The sequence below is a fragment of the Hydractinia symbiolongicarpus genome, chromosome 2, assembly GCF_029227915.1.
Source record: "Hydractinia symbiolongicarpus strain clone_291-10 chromosome 2, HSymV2.1, whole genome shotgun sequence".
NCBI lineage: Eukaryota > Metazoa > Cnidaria > Hydrozoa > Anthoathecata > Hydractiniidae > Hydractinia > Hydractinia symbiolongicarpus.
In genome coordinates, this window is record NC_079876.1 from 14552649 (window position 1) to 14569675 (window position 17027).

At 33.4% G+C, this 17027-nt stretch overlaps 2 protein-coding genes across 3 annotated transcripts; one reads left to right on the forward strand and one right to left on the reverse strand.

Annotated features, from left to right (window-relative positions):
• Positions 1-48: 48 nt before the first annotated feature.
• On the forward strand, positions 49-4989 carry LOC130629586 (uncharacterized). Its single transcript, XM_057442844.1, has 5 exons — positions 49-1440; positions 2251-2427; positions 2969-3162; positions 3731-3916; positions 4396-4989. Exons 1-5 carry the CDS (start codon positions 1196-1198, stop codon positions 4641-4643), a joined length of 1050 nt encoding a protein of 349 aa, XP_057298827.1. The 5' UTR covers positions 49-1195; the 3' UTR covers positions 4644-4989.
• Positions 4990-5691: 702 nt separating this feature from the next.
• LOC130629584 (mesoderm induction early response protein 1-like) lies at positions 5692-15415 on the reverse strand. Of its 2 annotated transcripts, none has more exons than XM_057442839.1 (11): positions 15274-15415; positions 12261-12291; positions 11232-11362; positions 10436-10646; positions 9763-9842; positions 9300-9372; positions 9169-9225; positions 8957-9030; positions 8139-8262; positions 7403-7574; positions 5692-6881 (listed from the first exon to the last, which is right to left on the reverse strand). In XM_057442839.1, the coding sequence occupies exons 1-11, from the start codon at positions 15292-15294 to the stop codon at positions 6575-6577; spliced, it is 1281 nt and encodes a 426-aa protein (XP_057298822.1). In that variant the 5' UTR covers positions 15295-15415; the 3' UTR covers positions 5692-6574. The 2 variants fall into 2 exon arrangements, with proteins under 2 accessions (XP_057298822.1, XP_057298821.1); XM_057442838.1 differs by having other exon boundaries at positions 9763-9845; positions 15274-15414.
• Positions 15416-17027: the final 1612 nt, after the last annotated feature.

The window sequence follows — 17027 nt, forward strand, 5'->3', positions numbered from 1 at the left end:
GGGGAAAAGTCAAGTCAGGGAATGAAATTAGATCGGCCCTATATTGAGCATTCGACTTTTAATTATCAGGTCACAGGCTCGAGTAAACCCTGCGGAACACTTTGTTGTTTATTGCGAAATATTGTCACGTTTGCTTATAACGGAGAAGAATCATTGCAAAAGGAAAAAAAAATTTTGGAATATCACTTTTTATTGAATAATTTACGTTAATAACAACATTTTTCAGGGGGCGACGTTTGAAAGAATTTGTAATGTCGAATAACAACTAGACGGAACACAGTATATCAACATAGGGAAAATATCAAGATGAATATCTGAATGAACAAAACGCTGGATTTAGTTTGCGGGTCCCGGGTACAAGGCTGTATAAGCGTGTAAATTAAAGTAACTATTATTTTTTCAATAAAATGAAACCGACATGGTTGTTTAGAAGTCAATCGGTTGTCCAAAGCCTTTTTGATATTCTTCAATATATCTGTTTTCATTTTTCTTGCTGCGTTATGAATGAGACGTGCCATAAACACAATGTGTATTTAAACGCTGGATTTGGTTGCAGGTCCTGGGGACAAGGTTGATTAAGCGCGCATAAATGGATGAGAGCTTATATCTTTTCTATAATATGGAAACCAACTTTGTTGTTCAGACTCAAGCCCTTTTGTATTCTTATATTTTGTTTACATTTTTCTTGCTGTGTTTGCTATTGTGAATGAGAAGTGCTGTTATAACTATGTTGTTAAATTCTTCAAAAATGTCCTGGGAACGAGGTGGATTTTTCTTGTAGTCTGAGGTCAACAACAAAAAAGAACTGGAGACAAAATAAAGAATATTTTACCTCCTGTTAAAAATAAATTTGCATTCTGCCTTTTCCCACAACAGATGTCGATTCACTCTCCACCATCTAATTTACTCCCTCCACCGTATTGTCACAATTTACTTGAACGAATATCAATGGTGGAATTTTCAACTTCTGTACTTGTTTAAAAATATAGAGTCAACAAGAAAAGTTAATATTGATATTGAATGGTTGCTGTGTTGTTGGATACGACTCGTTTATTTTTAACTCCAGGTATTCACGTTGCATGTCTGTTGTGAAAGTTGAAGTTTTGTTAACATCTGCTCGTTAAGAAATAAATTATCGATATAGAGTAAAAACTCGAATGTACATATTGATAAACATAGCGAATTCGTTTCAAAAATGACGGCTGCGTTATCTGTCTGCCATTTTTATTTAACTGTCAATTCTGTCATGATTTCACAACAGTTCAGTCATTCTGCAAATTACACCCTTTGTGATTATTACACTTACCGCATTTCTAAAAATAGCAGTAGCGTCTACAGGCAGTATTATGTTCTGGAAGTCATATGGTTAGCAAGTATTTTAGCGAACAGTCAGAAGCCAACTGTTGATTGCGATAAAGATTTTATCGATGTGAGAATAGGGTAAGCATAAATGTTGCATTTATGTGGCCTGGCTTTCGTGTTCGGGTTTTGTCATGAATACGTTTCCTAAGTAGTTTTCAGCACCACCCTCATCCCCAGCGCTTTTAGCTTTTTTTAAATGAGACATGATGGCGAAAAATATTCTGTCATATCAAAAAGGTGTTCAACTTTGGAACGAGGGTATCTTAGCAATTTCTTAAACTTTTAACCAGGGAATCTTTATCTTTTTGACATCAGGATACAGGGTAGAGAGTGGATACAAGATACAACCTCTGGACAAAATTGAGCATCTTCTAATATTTTTGCGTGAAATTACCAAGAAAAGTCATAATTACTGGAAACGAATTTGATAAATCATATTAGTTCACACTGACAAAATGTTTCAGTTCAACCTTGTTTCCAGTACCTATTGTCTCTTTCTATATCAAAACCGTTTTGATATAAAAAAGAGACAACAGATACTGGTAAAAAAGTTGCCTCAAGTTAAGCTTACACTACATAACAAAAGGGAAAAATAATCCGGAGTTAACTTTGAGAGGTCTGGATAAGAAAGATAAAACGTATAAAGAACCAATCAAATCTTTTGCTTTTTAAAACCGTCATTACCGGCGATCACTATTTAAGTTTGTCATTATTGGGAAATACCCTGGAAACGAGGTTGATGTCATCTTCCTGTTGCTTTCGTTTCATTTTAAAATACAGCGTTAGAGTTAGTGTTTTTAATTTGTGATCTGGTTTTCAAATTTACTAATATCAACAACCTCGTTCCCATATTTCTATATCTCTCAAGAAGGTTTGCTTACTGTTTAGTGACATGTCTTTTCAAAGATTCTGTTATCCCAACCAACCTTATCCACTGTATTCACACAACCAACCAATCAACATTACACATTACAGATCACGTGATACGCAAATTAACGTTACCATTACAACCAGGTTAATATACACGCAGAATCGTTCGATTGGATATAAAAACAGTTTTTGCAGGTTTGGTAAAGTAATTTCAGTTTATAATATCCAGGATGTGTAAGATTATTTTGTCAGTACAAAACTGCTTAAGATTCTTTGCTTCACAACCTAAATTCATATTACAATATTCTACTAATCTTGGAAATAAAGGATATTTCTAGATATAACGTTCTTTCACTTAATCACATAGCATTTCTTTCTTATGAACAGTCACACCTCCGGAAGCGTTTGTTTATAATGTCTACTTGTATTTGGATATCATTCACAGCACAAATAAAAAGTGAAGTATTTGTATTAATATACCCCTAATTTGTGTGTTCAAAATGGCTGCGCTAAGCTATATTTCGGGTCCCTCACACAATAGATAATTTGCTGACTGGCGATCCGTGGATTTTTCCACGGGCTAACGACAAGTCAAGTTACATTTTCTGCACTTTGAATGTCACTTGAATCGCCATCTTCGTCCCCAGGCTTTCTTATCCCCCGAGCTGTTCTTACGGAGCGGAAACAAGGTTTTGAAATCATGGCGATACAAACTAATTCGTAATAAATTATTTAGAAACACGTATCCTTCGACTTTACACGGAGTACTCTTCTCACCACGTTACCCGTACGGATACAAAGCTGATACGAAATGCACGTATAAAATAAAAGTTGGGAAGAGAAAGAAAGTTGTGTTGACTTTTATGGATATGATGTTAAGTCCGTATGGTTTTGTTTGCAATGAGAGAGATGATAACATCCGAATAAAAGGTAGGACTAAAACATGAAAAGATCATTCTCGTAAAACTTGGTTCGCGGGGCTCTTACTACATACCGATATCAAAAAGTGAAAAAGAGCCCTGAGGACGAGGTTGAATTATCCTTCTCAGGGCGGTTACTAATTTATTGCATCTGAGTTTTTACTATTTTAACTATTTTTTTTTTTTTTTACTACGAAGTCAGATCAAGTCCTGAGAACACGGTTGTAATCTGGGAAAACCTTAATAATGAGGTAAAAAAAACGGAGCTGAAAAGATTGTAGCGGTTAAAAAATAGGGCTGAGACTCATTGATTTGTTGACTTAATATGCTTTAAAAATAAAAGTACAATTATCAAAGGGGAGTTCAACCTAGTCCCCAGGCCTTTTTGTTTCTCCTTGGCGCTAAACTCATTGACAGGTCTGACGAAAAAGGTTCGTCTCATTGTTTGATATATCAAAAGTAGGCAATAGGCCCTGAGGTCGAGGTTGAGGGGTGCCGACTTTGTTGTGATTTGCCTGGAAAAGCGATGGCACCCAGTGAAGTGACTTATCAAACGGACAAAACATCTGTTTTTTTAGGGGCGTCAAACTACGACATGCGATTTGAATACGCACAAGACGTTGACACAAATCGTAAATACATCTGTGGCACGCATGCGCCGTTCACATTGGAAGTGGCATCTTATGAGTTTGTTCTTATTCAGTTTAAATCATCTTACTCGACAGTTATTCACAGAGGCTTTGTGGTTGGCTTTCAAACTAAAGGTAATAAGTTGAAGATACTTTTGTATCCTGTTGTAAAATCAATACTACTGCATACTCGTCCCCAGACCTTTTTAAGTTAACAACTCGAAGATGCCAGGAGAAATTTGGTACTGCATCTGCTACTGATTGGGAAAAGAGGGGCTTTAATCGATAAAAAATCACCGAGTATTCCGTTCTCTCTTCTTGTATATCTGACGGCGAGATGTTAGATCTGCCAATATGTGCAGCATCAGTGAGAGACATAAAGCCCTGTCTACGAGGTTATCAATAATGTTACCGACTGAACTCTTAATTAGGGTTAATCGAGGCAACAAATCCTTTTGCGAAATAAATGACAAGTATAGGTCTACACATCCTGGGGATGACGCTAACAAAAACATCCATGCCTCTCAATACATTTCGTCACCAGGCTTTGCTTAATCTTTTTGACGACATGATATGAACAGGGAATATTATTGACATATGCTTAACTTGTTTAGATTACGAGGGCACAAGTTATTCACGTGAGCAAGTGGTGGTGGCGCTAATAGCCACAGCGGTGGGCGTAGTTTTTATTTCCATCCTGGCCGTTATTGCTTACTTTATCAAGAAAAACAAATTGTTTTATCTGTTGAAAACATCAGCAAGACAGAGTTCTGTTATTAGTATCGATATTTGTGAAGATGATGAAATGTGCGCTGCTAATTTGGAGCGATTGAATGAACTCTTTCGCGCGTCCAGCCAATGATAACAGAAATCGCCGACCTCCTTCGTGTGCCCAAACAATGACAACAGAAATTGCCGAACTCTTTCGTGCGCCCAACTAAGGTGACAGAAATCGCCACTCGTTCGTGTGTCCAGCCAATGAAAACACAAATGATATACTTTGCGTCACCAGACCAGATCGAAAAAAGGGTTTGGACAAAAAACTTTCGCGAATCGAGGAAAAAGGTTATTTTTGCGTAAAATAACTTTTGCGAATAAGGAAACAATAAGATTTTTTTTTAATTTTTTATAATTTTTCTTGATTTGTTCAACGTAAAAAACTGATTTTTTAACTTTCCACTCAGAATCAGTTTCGCCATCACAATGTACCGCTGAATTTTGCTACCCCATAACAATTCAAATCCTTCTACCGTGACATCACAAACAGCTAATAGATGACTATTATTATCCCCTTGTATTCATCAACTAGAATTGGGTCGATGTCACGGAGAAGATCGATGGATGACATCTTCTGTGCCGAGCTTAACATCATCAATGAATCTGAATCTTTCCAACCATCAACGATGTCTTTTCCTTTCGTAGTAGTCATGTGATTGTAAAACTCGACCAACCAACCAGCATGAATGAATTTGAGTCTGATCAGCTGCAACCCAACTTGAATATCTTCAATACTTTTGTCAAGTTGAGATTTAAGTTGTCCTGAATACTACCCGATAAATTTCCGTTTGACAAATCGTTTAGCGTAACCGTTGTCTATCAGTTCAAGAGGCTGGTAATACTTCGTCATGTTGGCAGGGACATTGACTGTGGATATGTCTGCTTCTTTGAAAGCATCAAGCACAGCTGTAGTCATTTGGCCAGTAAATAAGTCCATTATAACTGGAGCTTATAATAATATATAAAAGTCACTTTTTTCAACAAACTTAAAAAAGGGTGTTTTACAATCTCGTCTCTGGGGTCTTGTGGCCCCTGAGCAGTTATTACGGAGTGGCTTCATCAAAAAGGCAAAATGCTCTGGGAACGAGGTTGGGTGTTTTAAGAACGTCGACGCAGTAAATTAAATCTAGAAAGTAAATCGAGTGAATATCTATTTTCTTCACGACAGTTTATGACCACTACAAATATATATCAACGTGACAACAGTATAAAATAAAGAAATAAATTACGTTAAAAAACATTCAGCCTGGATTTTAATACAGATTTTGACACACCAGGCTAATATAATAAACATCGAAGATGTAAAAATATACGGGGGAGCGGAATACTCCAAATTTTCAATAATTTCAGAAGGGCGTTATTCTAGCAAAAGAAGAGCAAACAGTCGATCTAAAAAATTAAGACGACCAACATATCTATAACTCGAAAGACACCTAATAAAAAGGCTTTGGTATTTTTCCATTTAAGCTAGATGAAATACGAAGCTGAAATAGGAAGAACTAAATAACATTCGGGGAGAGTTTTTACGTACATAAAATACGGACACAATATATAAACAATATATACAAAAAATTACTCTTAAGAAATCTGAAATGACTGGAAAAGCAACGAGTATGTTCAAAAGTTTGGTAACGAGATGGCTTTCACCATTCCCTGACACATGTAAAGACAACTTGTCAGTGTTCTATAATCTCACAGTGACTCCAGGGAACGAACATAGAATTCTGATATATATCTACATAAATTAGATATAAAAAAAATCGTCATTTTACTTAAAGGGCATACGAAACGAGCTGTTGGTTTTAAAATAAAGTGGCTTACACGAAAGCAGCTTGTGGCGAACGCAAATCTTAAGTGATTTTTTGCTCGAATAAGGAAATCAGGTAATCCGTGTTAATAATTACCAGGAACGGCAATTTTATTGATTATTTTTTTCTGTTTTAATAGTTTTTATTTAAATAACCTTTAAAACATGATAAACTATAAAAAAAATTCGATATTCATTAATTTTACGAACTAGTTGACGGAACCTACGGATATAGGGTTCGGGGAAGTCCTCCATGAATCCGCGTTCGATGTGTTATTTGTGTTCGGTGCCGGCTTTGCAGTAGCGTTTGCATAATTACCGTAATAAGTACCATTATGGTTTTCATAATTATCGAAGTTATTTTCCTCTTTTATTCCGTTACACGTTACTGCAGGTTCTGATTGGTTTAAACTTATATTTGCATAATTAACGGTGGTTTGTTGTTCAATGTTTGGACTTCCCGAACGACTGGAAAACATTCCCTCAGTCTCTTCCATGAATCGGCCCATCATATCACTAGAAAGTAAATAGAAGACATCCATAAGCTAAATTTGTTTACACTATATTTATAACTCAATAAAAATAAATAAAATTATCAGAATAAAAACTAAATAAATTCACTAATGAAACAAATTGCAAGAGTTTTCTGCTTAAAACTACCTAAAAACAAGAGTTTATTTTATTTCCAGGAGATCCAAGGCGTTCCCAGTAGCGTACATCCTGACATCTCATTCCCTAACACACTTAGCATTAATAGGAGAAACAGGGAGGGAGAGGGATCTGCACTCCAACATTTACTTGTTCTCAATCGACTACGATTGTACGGAAGTGAATGATTTTTAAGCGTAGTCAGTGAGTCTAGTTGCAGGCTCTCAAGGGAAAAACGACTCTTTTTCTTGCACTATTGTATAATTTTTGAGGTGTAGTCGATCTGATAGGTGAAAACCAATGTGCGAACTAGAAACTCTTTGACAGCCCACCTAGTCCATTTAAAAAAGCATTGTAACTAACGTAAAAAGACAAAACAGAGCACTTACGCTATCCCAGGTAGAGTGTATTTTTTCCGTCCTAATTTTGTCTGCGTAACAAACGCATCGTGTCTCTCTGTCTTCTTCCATAAATAGTAAAATTGTACGATCTCACCCACGGTGCGCGTTTGAACTTTATTTTTCTGGATGAGGCGGAAATCTTTACCAAACACTCGCAATCCTAAAATTTTACAACATAAAAAACTTGGTGAGACATAATTTTATCACTATTTAAGCCTTAAACAGTTTGGTCCTTAGACTCTTCTAAATATCAGGATCTAAAATATACAAAAATTAGCCACCTTTTTTAGGCCGAAAACTTATAAACTTCGTTCCCTTATGAAAAATCATGACATCAAAAGAAAGGTACATCTGCCCGCTGTTTTGTCTATCCACTTTCCACTGCAAAGCTCCTCACGTAAATATAAGGTAAATTTTACACAAATTCGATACAAAAACAATTTCTTGGCCTAATTCAGGATTCAGAAGTACGGAGATAGGGGAACAACAGTACGTTGTCAACTTCCTCAAACAAGAGAATATACCTATCACTTTCAAAGGAACCAAAAACATTAAATCAATGTGTAAGACATCTGTCTAATAATTATGACTACAAGTAACACTCTGGTAAAAAATTTAAGCAGAAGAATATTCCAGAAGAAGTTATGTTCACCAACTATACTTGACCCTAGATTTTTAGAACTCTGTAGCAACTCTTCAACAGCTTAGCACTGCTTCCACGTACCTTGCTCGAAATTTTGACATTCTTCTTCAGACCACAGACTAACATCCGGAGGCTGTCGTTCCTGTTCCTGTCGTCGTCCCAATGCTTTTTCAACATCTTTCATTTGCAGTAAAGTATACAACGCCTATTAAGAAAAAAATAAAGAAATTAGAGGTAAAAACAGCTTCGTTGCTTTAAAATGAATTTGAAAGATTCAAGGAGTTCTTTTAACACAAAAATACAAGACTTAACAAAAATAATTTTTTTAAACCACTGCAGAAATAAGAAGGACAAAAGTCTTTGTCAATTCTTACTCCACAGTGCACAGTGCAGTGCTTATTAATTTTTATATTTTTTGTTACCCCTCTCGGACATTACTCTGTCCTTTCTTTTTACACGAATACATTATAGAAAAGTAAGAAAAATGACGTCATTGATTGACCGTTTGACTAAAAATTATATTTTTAACAGAAAATAACACGTTTTTCAACAAATTAAAGACAGTCAGCCGGAAATTGTTTCTGCATCATGCACAAGTTAATTCTTGTGACGAGTAACCTCTAGGAACATCCTAACACTAACTAATGTTTTCCTTCATTAACCACTATAAAATTATTACCACTATTAATTTGTGACATCATCTCTGTTTGTTTTCTTAAGAACATAACATGGAAAAATGAAAACGAAAAAGACACAGTGTCATTTTCAAAATTTCCAAAAGAGTTAAATGAGAAAAATTTTGGTATGAAAATTTTTAAGAAAGTTAGAATGGGTCTACTGTACCCACATGTCCACACCAATCCATGTTAGCGATTACGTCACAAGAAATATATGCATACCTGTTCATCATCATGATCAGCCGTTTGTGTGTTTGCATCAGTTAGTTTATATACTATGTTTAAATATTGTTGTACTAAAAAGAAGGTAAATGGTATAGAAAACATGAAAACACCAAAAGGTCATGGAATATAAAAAAACTCAAGTGCAAGAAATTGCATTCTTTAGATCAACACAAACAAATAAAACAAAACCAACAAGATTTTAAACTTACATTGGTTTTTACTCACTATACCAGGTCTCCATAACAGTTTATCATCCATATCACATGCTATTAAGTGAGAAAATAACATAAGACAAATACAACAAAATCTCACATTAAAATCATGCTAGAAAGGTACAAACTTTTTTCGTTAGGTTCATATGGAGCAGTTGTGTCTTGAACTACAGCTTGATATTCCTTCCCTAGTTGTATTTCCTAAACAAACAAAATGCTTTAAACCACAAATCAAATGTGTAAATGCAACCTGCAAAAATGGGACCCATAACCCAAATCGCCAGCAAAATTTCCACTTTTGTAGACAAAAACTTGCTTAGCTTTTGTACCGCACCTTTTTAAGGGTTGGTTCTCACTAGAAGTCTAGCTAGCGTTAATGTTGCAGAGTATTATTGATAAGCACCTTAATGTCTTGCGTGAACATAAGAAGCTCCAGTAGCACATGTTAAACGCTTTGTGGGAATTAAGGATTTAACTCGAACTTTTAGTTATTTATCAGTCTATAGTAAAGAAAAACTGCAAATTGTAGATTGAGTTGTAGTTTTAGCTTGGTCTCAGTAATTAGTGTGTACAAACAAAACAGCAAGCTACCTTTTTCCAGTCTTCTGGGGTTGGTTGATAATCTTCATCAGATGAGAAGTCCTCTTCAAAATATTGTGAATTCAATGCAGCTACTGAGAGAAGATGATCTCAAGTTTTACAGGAAATCACAAATAGATGATGGGTAACGAGGTTGACAAAATTAATCTTGTCTTTATACCCCTACTCTGTCTCTGCGCGATTTTATAGTCATGCTTTAAATACACGAAAAAGCAAACAGGCTTGGCTTGTTTTATTCATACTTTGTCTGTCTATTTAAAATGGAAGCTTATATTTCTGTGATCTTTCCACACTTAAAAAACAAGGGTTATTAAATCAAAAATTGCATTATAATCACAGCTATAATCAAATTAAAACCTGTCCAAGAAAATTTAGTTACTTCATGCTATCATGCTGGCAAAAAAGCACTAAATGGCAAAGCAGGAAAAATGTTTGACTTCGAATTTTCCATGGGCTCTAATAAATAGTTTTTATTAAAAAGGTGGTATTTAATTCATGCCGAACTAATTACGTTAGATTTTTCATAAATTTTTCTCAGAAAGATATAACACTACTATAGCAGGCATAAAAATCACTTAAGAGACACACAGGGCCTACAGTGGAAGCAACCTTTTACTACATCTTTCACACATAAGATAACTTGAGATTAGCATTTCAAACTTACATCCACGTGTGATTCGTTGATTAAAAAATGGATCAATTTCATTATCTTTGTTTTCATCTTGTGTCTCATTATTTAACGGGTTGCTTGTTGTATTTATTCCCTCACTTTTAGGTGAGTTATCAGTGACGTTCTCTTGAGGTGCAACTTCAGACGCTTCTGTTGAGTTACCATAATACATTGCCAAAAGTTCTTCTATTGGCATTTCTCCCTCCTACATAAGAAAATGTTGTTAAGCACATTGCTTTAGACGATATATAGCATGGAAAACAAACAAATGTTAGGCTGATGATGATCTAAAAACACATAATCTACTTGCAATTTGCATTTCTTTCAATGCAAAGCTAGTGTTCATCAATTAACTAGTGTTTATTGATAAAATAAACCAGTGTTTATTGTCTCGCTGAACCCAATTTTCGAGGTCTTCAACCACTGTAGATCAATATTTTACATTGAATACTCTTCCAAATATTATTTTTAATCAGTGATCGAGTAGGAAGTACACACAGTTTTTCTTTAGAGTACAGAATCTTAAAATTCTCCAAACTAAGAAAGTGTTTTTCCAGGTTTTTTTAAAAAAATCAGATTTAATATTCTGCTTTAATGTCTATACTCTGATTAACAGCAATTTTCAAGTAAATCATATTTTGCATAAAAACAGTAACGCCAAAATCTGGTTTTTGCAAAGATCTTTTAAAAAACAATTCAGAACCTTTAAATCAATCCTGAAATTTTAAATTTTCGCCCTAACTCCCAGGCATAGTTGTATCTGACTTTTTTAATATTTTGAAAATAATACTTTTTGCAAGTCAGCAAGTTCATCCTCCCCATCTTCGTCATCCATCTCTTCCTCCTCGTCTAAAGTGTTTTCGTAATCTTCTCCATCCACCATCATTTCTGCAGTGACAGCAAAATCGTGATCATTGCTATCTGCACAAAACAAAAACATAAGAATTTAATTTGCCTTTCTATTAGTGAAGACCATATCTTTAAAATGTAATAATTATAATACTCGCTGTCTGTATGTGAGTCTATTTAAAAACAAGGAATTTTACATTTGAAAACAACATACATTATAATTACTCTTTAAATCATAGTAATAACCCCTTATCTTGGTAAATTTCATTACTTGATGCTAACAGACGGGCAAGGATGCACAAAAAATATACAATTTACAGGACCTAAATTTCCATTTTACGTCAAAAAGGGGCATATTTGAATTGTTTAAAATCAAAAGATGTGAACAACTGGTCTCAGATTACTTTAACCAAATTTTACAAATGTATTTAAAAAAATGCATGAACAACTTTTAAGAACAAATTATATTTCGACTTGATGCAAACTTAAATCCTATAGTTCATTATTTATTTGCGAATAATTTTTAAACTATATATAAGATGATTTTAAAATGATTTGTATTAAACCGTATATACAGCGCTCAAATTAACAATATTGAGATACAAGATTTGTTAGTCAGTTTTTTTTTTGGATATCAAATTTACCTACTAAACGTGAAATTCACAGATCGAAACTTAAAATCTAAAAGATATACCCTATCACATATCTTCATCATAGAATAATAGCAACAAAGTTTATTTCTCTGCATTAAAACGTGATCGTATGGAGCCTAAACAACATTGTATTTTGCTCTCAAAACCATTAAGATGCGATTGTACGGAACTAACACAAGCCCGAAAACTTCTCATTTTGCTTAACGTAAACTTCATGAGCAAAACTTTTTCTTAAACCAGCTTTAATATTTAATTCGAACCCTGATGCATAATTTACTTTACACAAAATTAAAAATTTGCAGATAAAATTTACTCACCAGATGAATAAGAGGGACTGGGTGTATTAGCCTAAAATAACAAAAATAATATTACATTGTTTTATAAGAACCTATTTTTTTAAAAGCATTGAGGTGAGATTTTACCAGAAACCTAAGAACATTTGAGTCTGAACACACCTAGTCATAGTGCCATATTTTTCCTGTGCAAGTATCATATAACATTACGTAATTCAATTCCAAAAAGATGCATGCGCAAGAATGGAGGTAACGAAAACATTAGTGTTAAATGTGGCTAGCACAAAAAAAAAAAGAGAGATTAACTAACTGCTGTGTTATAGGATCCACAAACAATCAATACTTTAAAAAAAGTAAAAAATTCAAGCTTTCTTTTTTACTTTTTATGTTTAAATTGTCATATGGCTCAATCAACACTTCTTGGGAAAATAGAAATGGACTGAATGTTCAATTCACGTGGGTTTATGTCATCATTCGTGCTCGTGCAAAGCACCGTTCGCCAAGGCACTTGTTACATGGTTTAAATTGTAGTTAGAAGGTAAAGATTAGATGTCTACTTTGCGTAATCCGTTTCTGAAAATTACTTTGCCAAACAAGCACAAAAATGACAACAAAGATTCAACATAGATGCTGTGCTCAGAGCAGTACGCAAAAAAGTTAAGTTTTGAATGGATGTTTCACTTGTGTGAATGTTAAAATAAAATTGTGCCAGTACAGCATGGTTAAAACGTATTGTGAATAAATGTCGAAACCTAAATTTCCCCTCAAGTTTTTGTGAATTTTGTTTGTTTTGAACGTTTTCCTTGGTGCCCACTCACTTTGTTTACATTTTTACCTCAAATGTATGCGTGCATCTGGCATTATGTAATCACTTAGATGTGACACAAATAAATACAGAGACTGTGATTTCATGTATTCCTTCATGGATTACAAGAACAAAATAACCAAAATAAGAAAATAAATTTTTTGTAACAGCATTTTATAATCAGCTTCAACATCCTCTGTTATTCTATTTTGTAATTTTTTTATGCAAAAGCCTGGTGTATGATAAGAAAATGTATGATAAAAAGATGCTTGTGGTAACAACCTCCTTCCTTATGCTTTTTTTTAAATGTTGATTACAATTTATTACATGAAAAATTACACAAAAAAATAGACTTGCGTTTCTTTCATATTTGCATGATTACGATTTCTACAGCCATTGTTTCACATTTTATACGAATTGAAACGATCATGATCGTTTCAAGATCTTATTAACATTTATTAAAATCGTTCACAGATTGTTTTATAAAACGAACAAAAAGCGATTTGAAAACGATTGTATTTTATTTTGTTTAAGGAGCTCAAAAATGATATGAAGTAGAAGAGAATGGGAAACGATTTCGAAACTATTTTAAAACAAATCTAGAAACAGAATTTGAAACAAATTCAGAAACAAATTGTTCCCCCAAAGCAATTAAAAAGCAATTAAAAACGTAATGAATTTATTACATGAAAAAAATTTCTCACTTCGACAGATGTCACAAAAATTTATGCAGGGTTAATTTCTTGGAAAGTAATAACAAAATTGCGTATTATTAGTTTCAATCTACACAAATTACGTCGATTTCATAGCTTTTTACAATGCCGTTTTTATGATTTTAAAAAGATCTACAGCGTTGTTTTCGCTGTCTACTATCCCGTTTTCATGATTTTTAAATGTTTCACAGCGATCTTTTTGGCTTTCTACGATCCCGTTTTGATTGTTTATAAACAATCGACAGTGACCTTTTTACTTTCTACGATCTCGATTTGTTATTTTTTTGACAAAAAATGCAGACATTTACATAATCTGATATTTAATTAAATTTTTTTAGAAATCGGCGATGTCTGATAAACATGTGCTATATTAGAAATGGTTTTGAAACGATTTGAACTGAAACGAAACTAACGAAGTGTTGAAACAAATTAATTTTAATATTTTTAAAACAATTTGGAAACGAATGCGAAACTATTTGGAAACGATTAAGAAACAATTTTTAATTCAACCAAACTATTTACTAATAAAAAGGCCTGAAAAAAGAAAACGAGTTAATCAATGCACCTTTATAGTATCTATGCATTGATAAAGTTTGAATACATGTCTTAACAGGTCTAAAATTAATGATGACAGAAGATACATCTTCTGTCATCAAAATTAATGATGACAGAAGATACATCTTTTGTCATCATTAATTTTAGACCAGTAAAGACGTTTTGACATGTCAAATTGCTATCAATTAAATATGAAATCATAATATATGCGGCATAATTAAATCTGAAATTCTTTAAAACTGAATATCTTGAAAATGAAAAGAGCTTTTTCAACTTTTTAAGCACTATAGCTAATATTAGTCCAACATCATTCATGTCATATGCTCCCTGTTGTCTATTAGTGGAAAGTTTAAAATATCTAACATTTTTCTGACATTTCATAAAAAAACCAAATTCTCCCATAATTTTCAATACACTGGACAACAACAACTGAACAGGTAAGTGGTAATGTCCAGGATTATACAGTCCTTTTAGAACTTTCAGTAAAAGTTTACACAGTATATAGCTAGCCATTTTCTGAGAGGTATATAGCTAGCTATATACCGCTCAGAAAATGCATATTTTGTATAAATTTGAAATTATATATTGTTTAGAATTAATCAATTAATTTGGTTATTTTAATAGCTTAATGGTCAAAACATTTTTGCATTAAGGGTCAAATCGTTAGTTTCAATTTTCCTTCGGAATTACCGGGGTAAACTTTTTTTTTTGATAAAAAAATGACCGGGTAAGTTTTTTTAAATTTCACACAAGGTGCTGCATGACATGTTTTAAACAGTAACATCACGTGATACCAGTATTATTAAATGCAGGCCAAACACGTGACCAGATATCATACAAAGATGTACGTGCCCTACTGGAATTGTAACATTTTTAAAAAAATCAGGAGCATTAAAAATTTTAGTAACAATCTTCGCCTGTACAGTAGTAAAAAATTAATAAAATCTAAATAAAAAACATTTACCTTTTCTGTGTTAGTCGACATTACGCACCAAATATAAAAAACACAGCGAAATTTTTTTTCTTGTAGAGCGGCTAGCGATTTCAACCGATCGGGGCTATAATTTTACAATGAAAAGCCGGCGCATGCGCCTTTACAAATGTCAACAAAGCCTTTTGCAGTCACTAGGTACCGAGTTCATGAGAACCGGTCCGTACATAATAGAATAGAAAAGTATTTATAATCCTTCTTGTACCTATAAAAAACACTGACACGTTAAACCCCGTTGTTGTTCTTCAGTGCGTGCCCACAAGTCCCCTATATTTCTATAGCTAGATAAATCCGTTCCTTTCCTTGTATTTTACAAAATACAGTAGCTAGCTGCTGATTAAATCTACAAATCTTTTTAAAGTTGAATTCAGATTTTCTCAATTGTTTTAACCACTTTCTTCCAACTTTAAAACAGCAATTCTAGGCAGGACAGTTTCGCTTTCGTTTTTCAAAATATTTTCCAACTGTTGTTTATCAAATAAGTCAGTAAAGTTCTGTTGTACCCCAATCATTTAGCAATGATAGAAATGTTTTTGTTCTACAGCTTTTAACCCACTAGAACTTTAAAGGGAGCTCCTTTTTTATCACTGTTTTTACTACCGACACTAGTGAAGCACAAAAAAGGCACCATTCTTGTGTTGTGGTACATAAATTATTAGTTTTTGAGTGTTTATAGCAGAACTAACTTGTTGAAAAAGGTACAAAAACCTATTATTTTACAAATATCAGTCAGTACGGCACTTTAGACCAATTGGGTAAGTATTTTTTCTTTTCATACCATATTTTCTTTATTAAACCTCTGCCCTCTTTTAAACGCCCCTCTCAAATAAATGCGTCCTCTAAAAGTAAAAATATTATCTAACTCCCCTCTCTAATAAACGCCACCCCCTGTGTGTGAGGATTTTTGGACGTTATAAAAATACTACAGTATATACACATCCGCTGTTAATAGTAAATTAATTTGCGGATTCGGGTTAACATTATCAAATGTTAAAAGAAGAGACAAAAATCTTTTAGAAAAATAAGTGGCATATTTAGATTTAAGGCAAAAGTTATATATATATATATATATATATAAGATAAGAAATTTTGAATACCATTATGATTGTTATAACAGGATTTAATTAAAATGTAATATCTGCAGTTCTTGTTACCTGTAATATTACACAACATTCAGTATGTTTCGTGCATATTCAGTATTTGATTAAATTAAATTGTGCACCCATGAAGCAACTTTAGATCTAAATATTAGCAAAAAACAAGCAACTGGAAATGAAAAAAATGAAAAATGAAAAACAAAAATTTTAAGTTGTTTATAAAAAAATTGTGTATGCAAAAATGGCAATTGTTTACTAGTTGTAGGCCAGAATTCTGCTCATATGTTTGTTAAAAAACTTTCAGAGTTGTCCTTGTATAAAACCTCTTTTTACTTTGCTTCTCTGCTTCTCTAAATTTAGAAAATGAAACACTAAACCTGTGAAATAATTGACATGCTTTAATATTTTCTAATGCTTCGATCTGGTTCTACATTTGTGGTGACAATAAACATGACAAAATTTGTTTAGTAGTGATGGACATACTTTGTTGTTATTTTTTGTGAGGGACCACAAAGGCAATTCTAGAGTGTTTAAAGCTCCCATTTGAGCTATAGAATTCTCTGAAACTTCTGGTCAACTAGAAAACAAGCTTTATGTGGGGATTTGAGCCTAAAACCATTTTCTTCTTCT

Coding starts and splice junctions, on each gene's coding strand:
- LOC130629586 (XM_057442844.1), top strand. CDS start 1,196: ATGACGGCTGCGTTATCTGTCTGCCATTTTTATTTAACTGTCAATTCT. Junction 2,428..2,968: donor TATAAAAACAGTTTTTGCAG/GTTTGGTAAAGT, acceptor TAAATTATTTAG/AAACACGTATCCTTCGACTT. Junction 3,917..4,395: donor GGTTGGCTTTCAAACTAAAG/GTAATAAGTTGA, acceptor TAACTTGTTTAG/ATTACGAGGGCACAAGTTAT.
- LOC130629584 (XM_057442838.1), bottom strand. CDS start 15,294: ATGTCGACTAACACAGAAAAG. Junction 11,363..12,260: donor CAGTCCCTCTTATTCATCTG/GTGAGTAAATTT, acceptor TGTTTTGTGCAG/ATAGCAATGATCACGATTTT. Junction 7,575..8,138: donor ATGTCAAAATTTCGAGCAAG/GTACGTGGAAGC, acceptor GTAAAATTTTAG/GATTGCGAGTGTTTGGTAAA.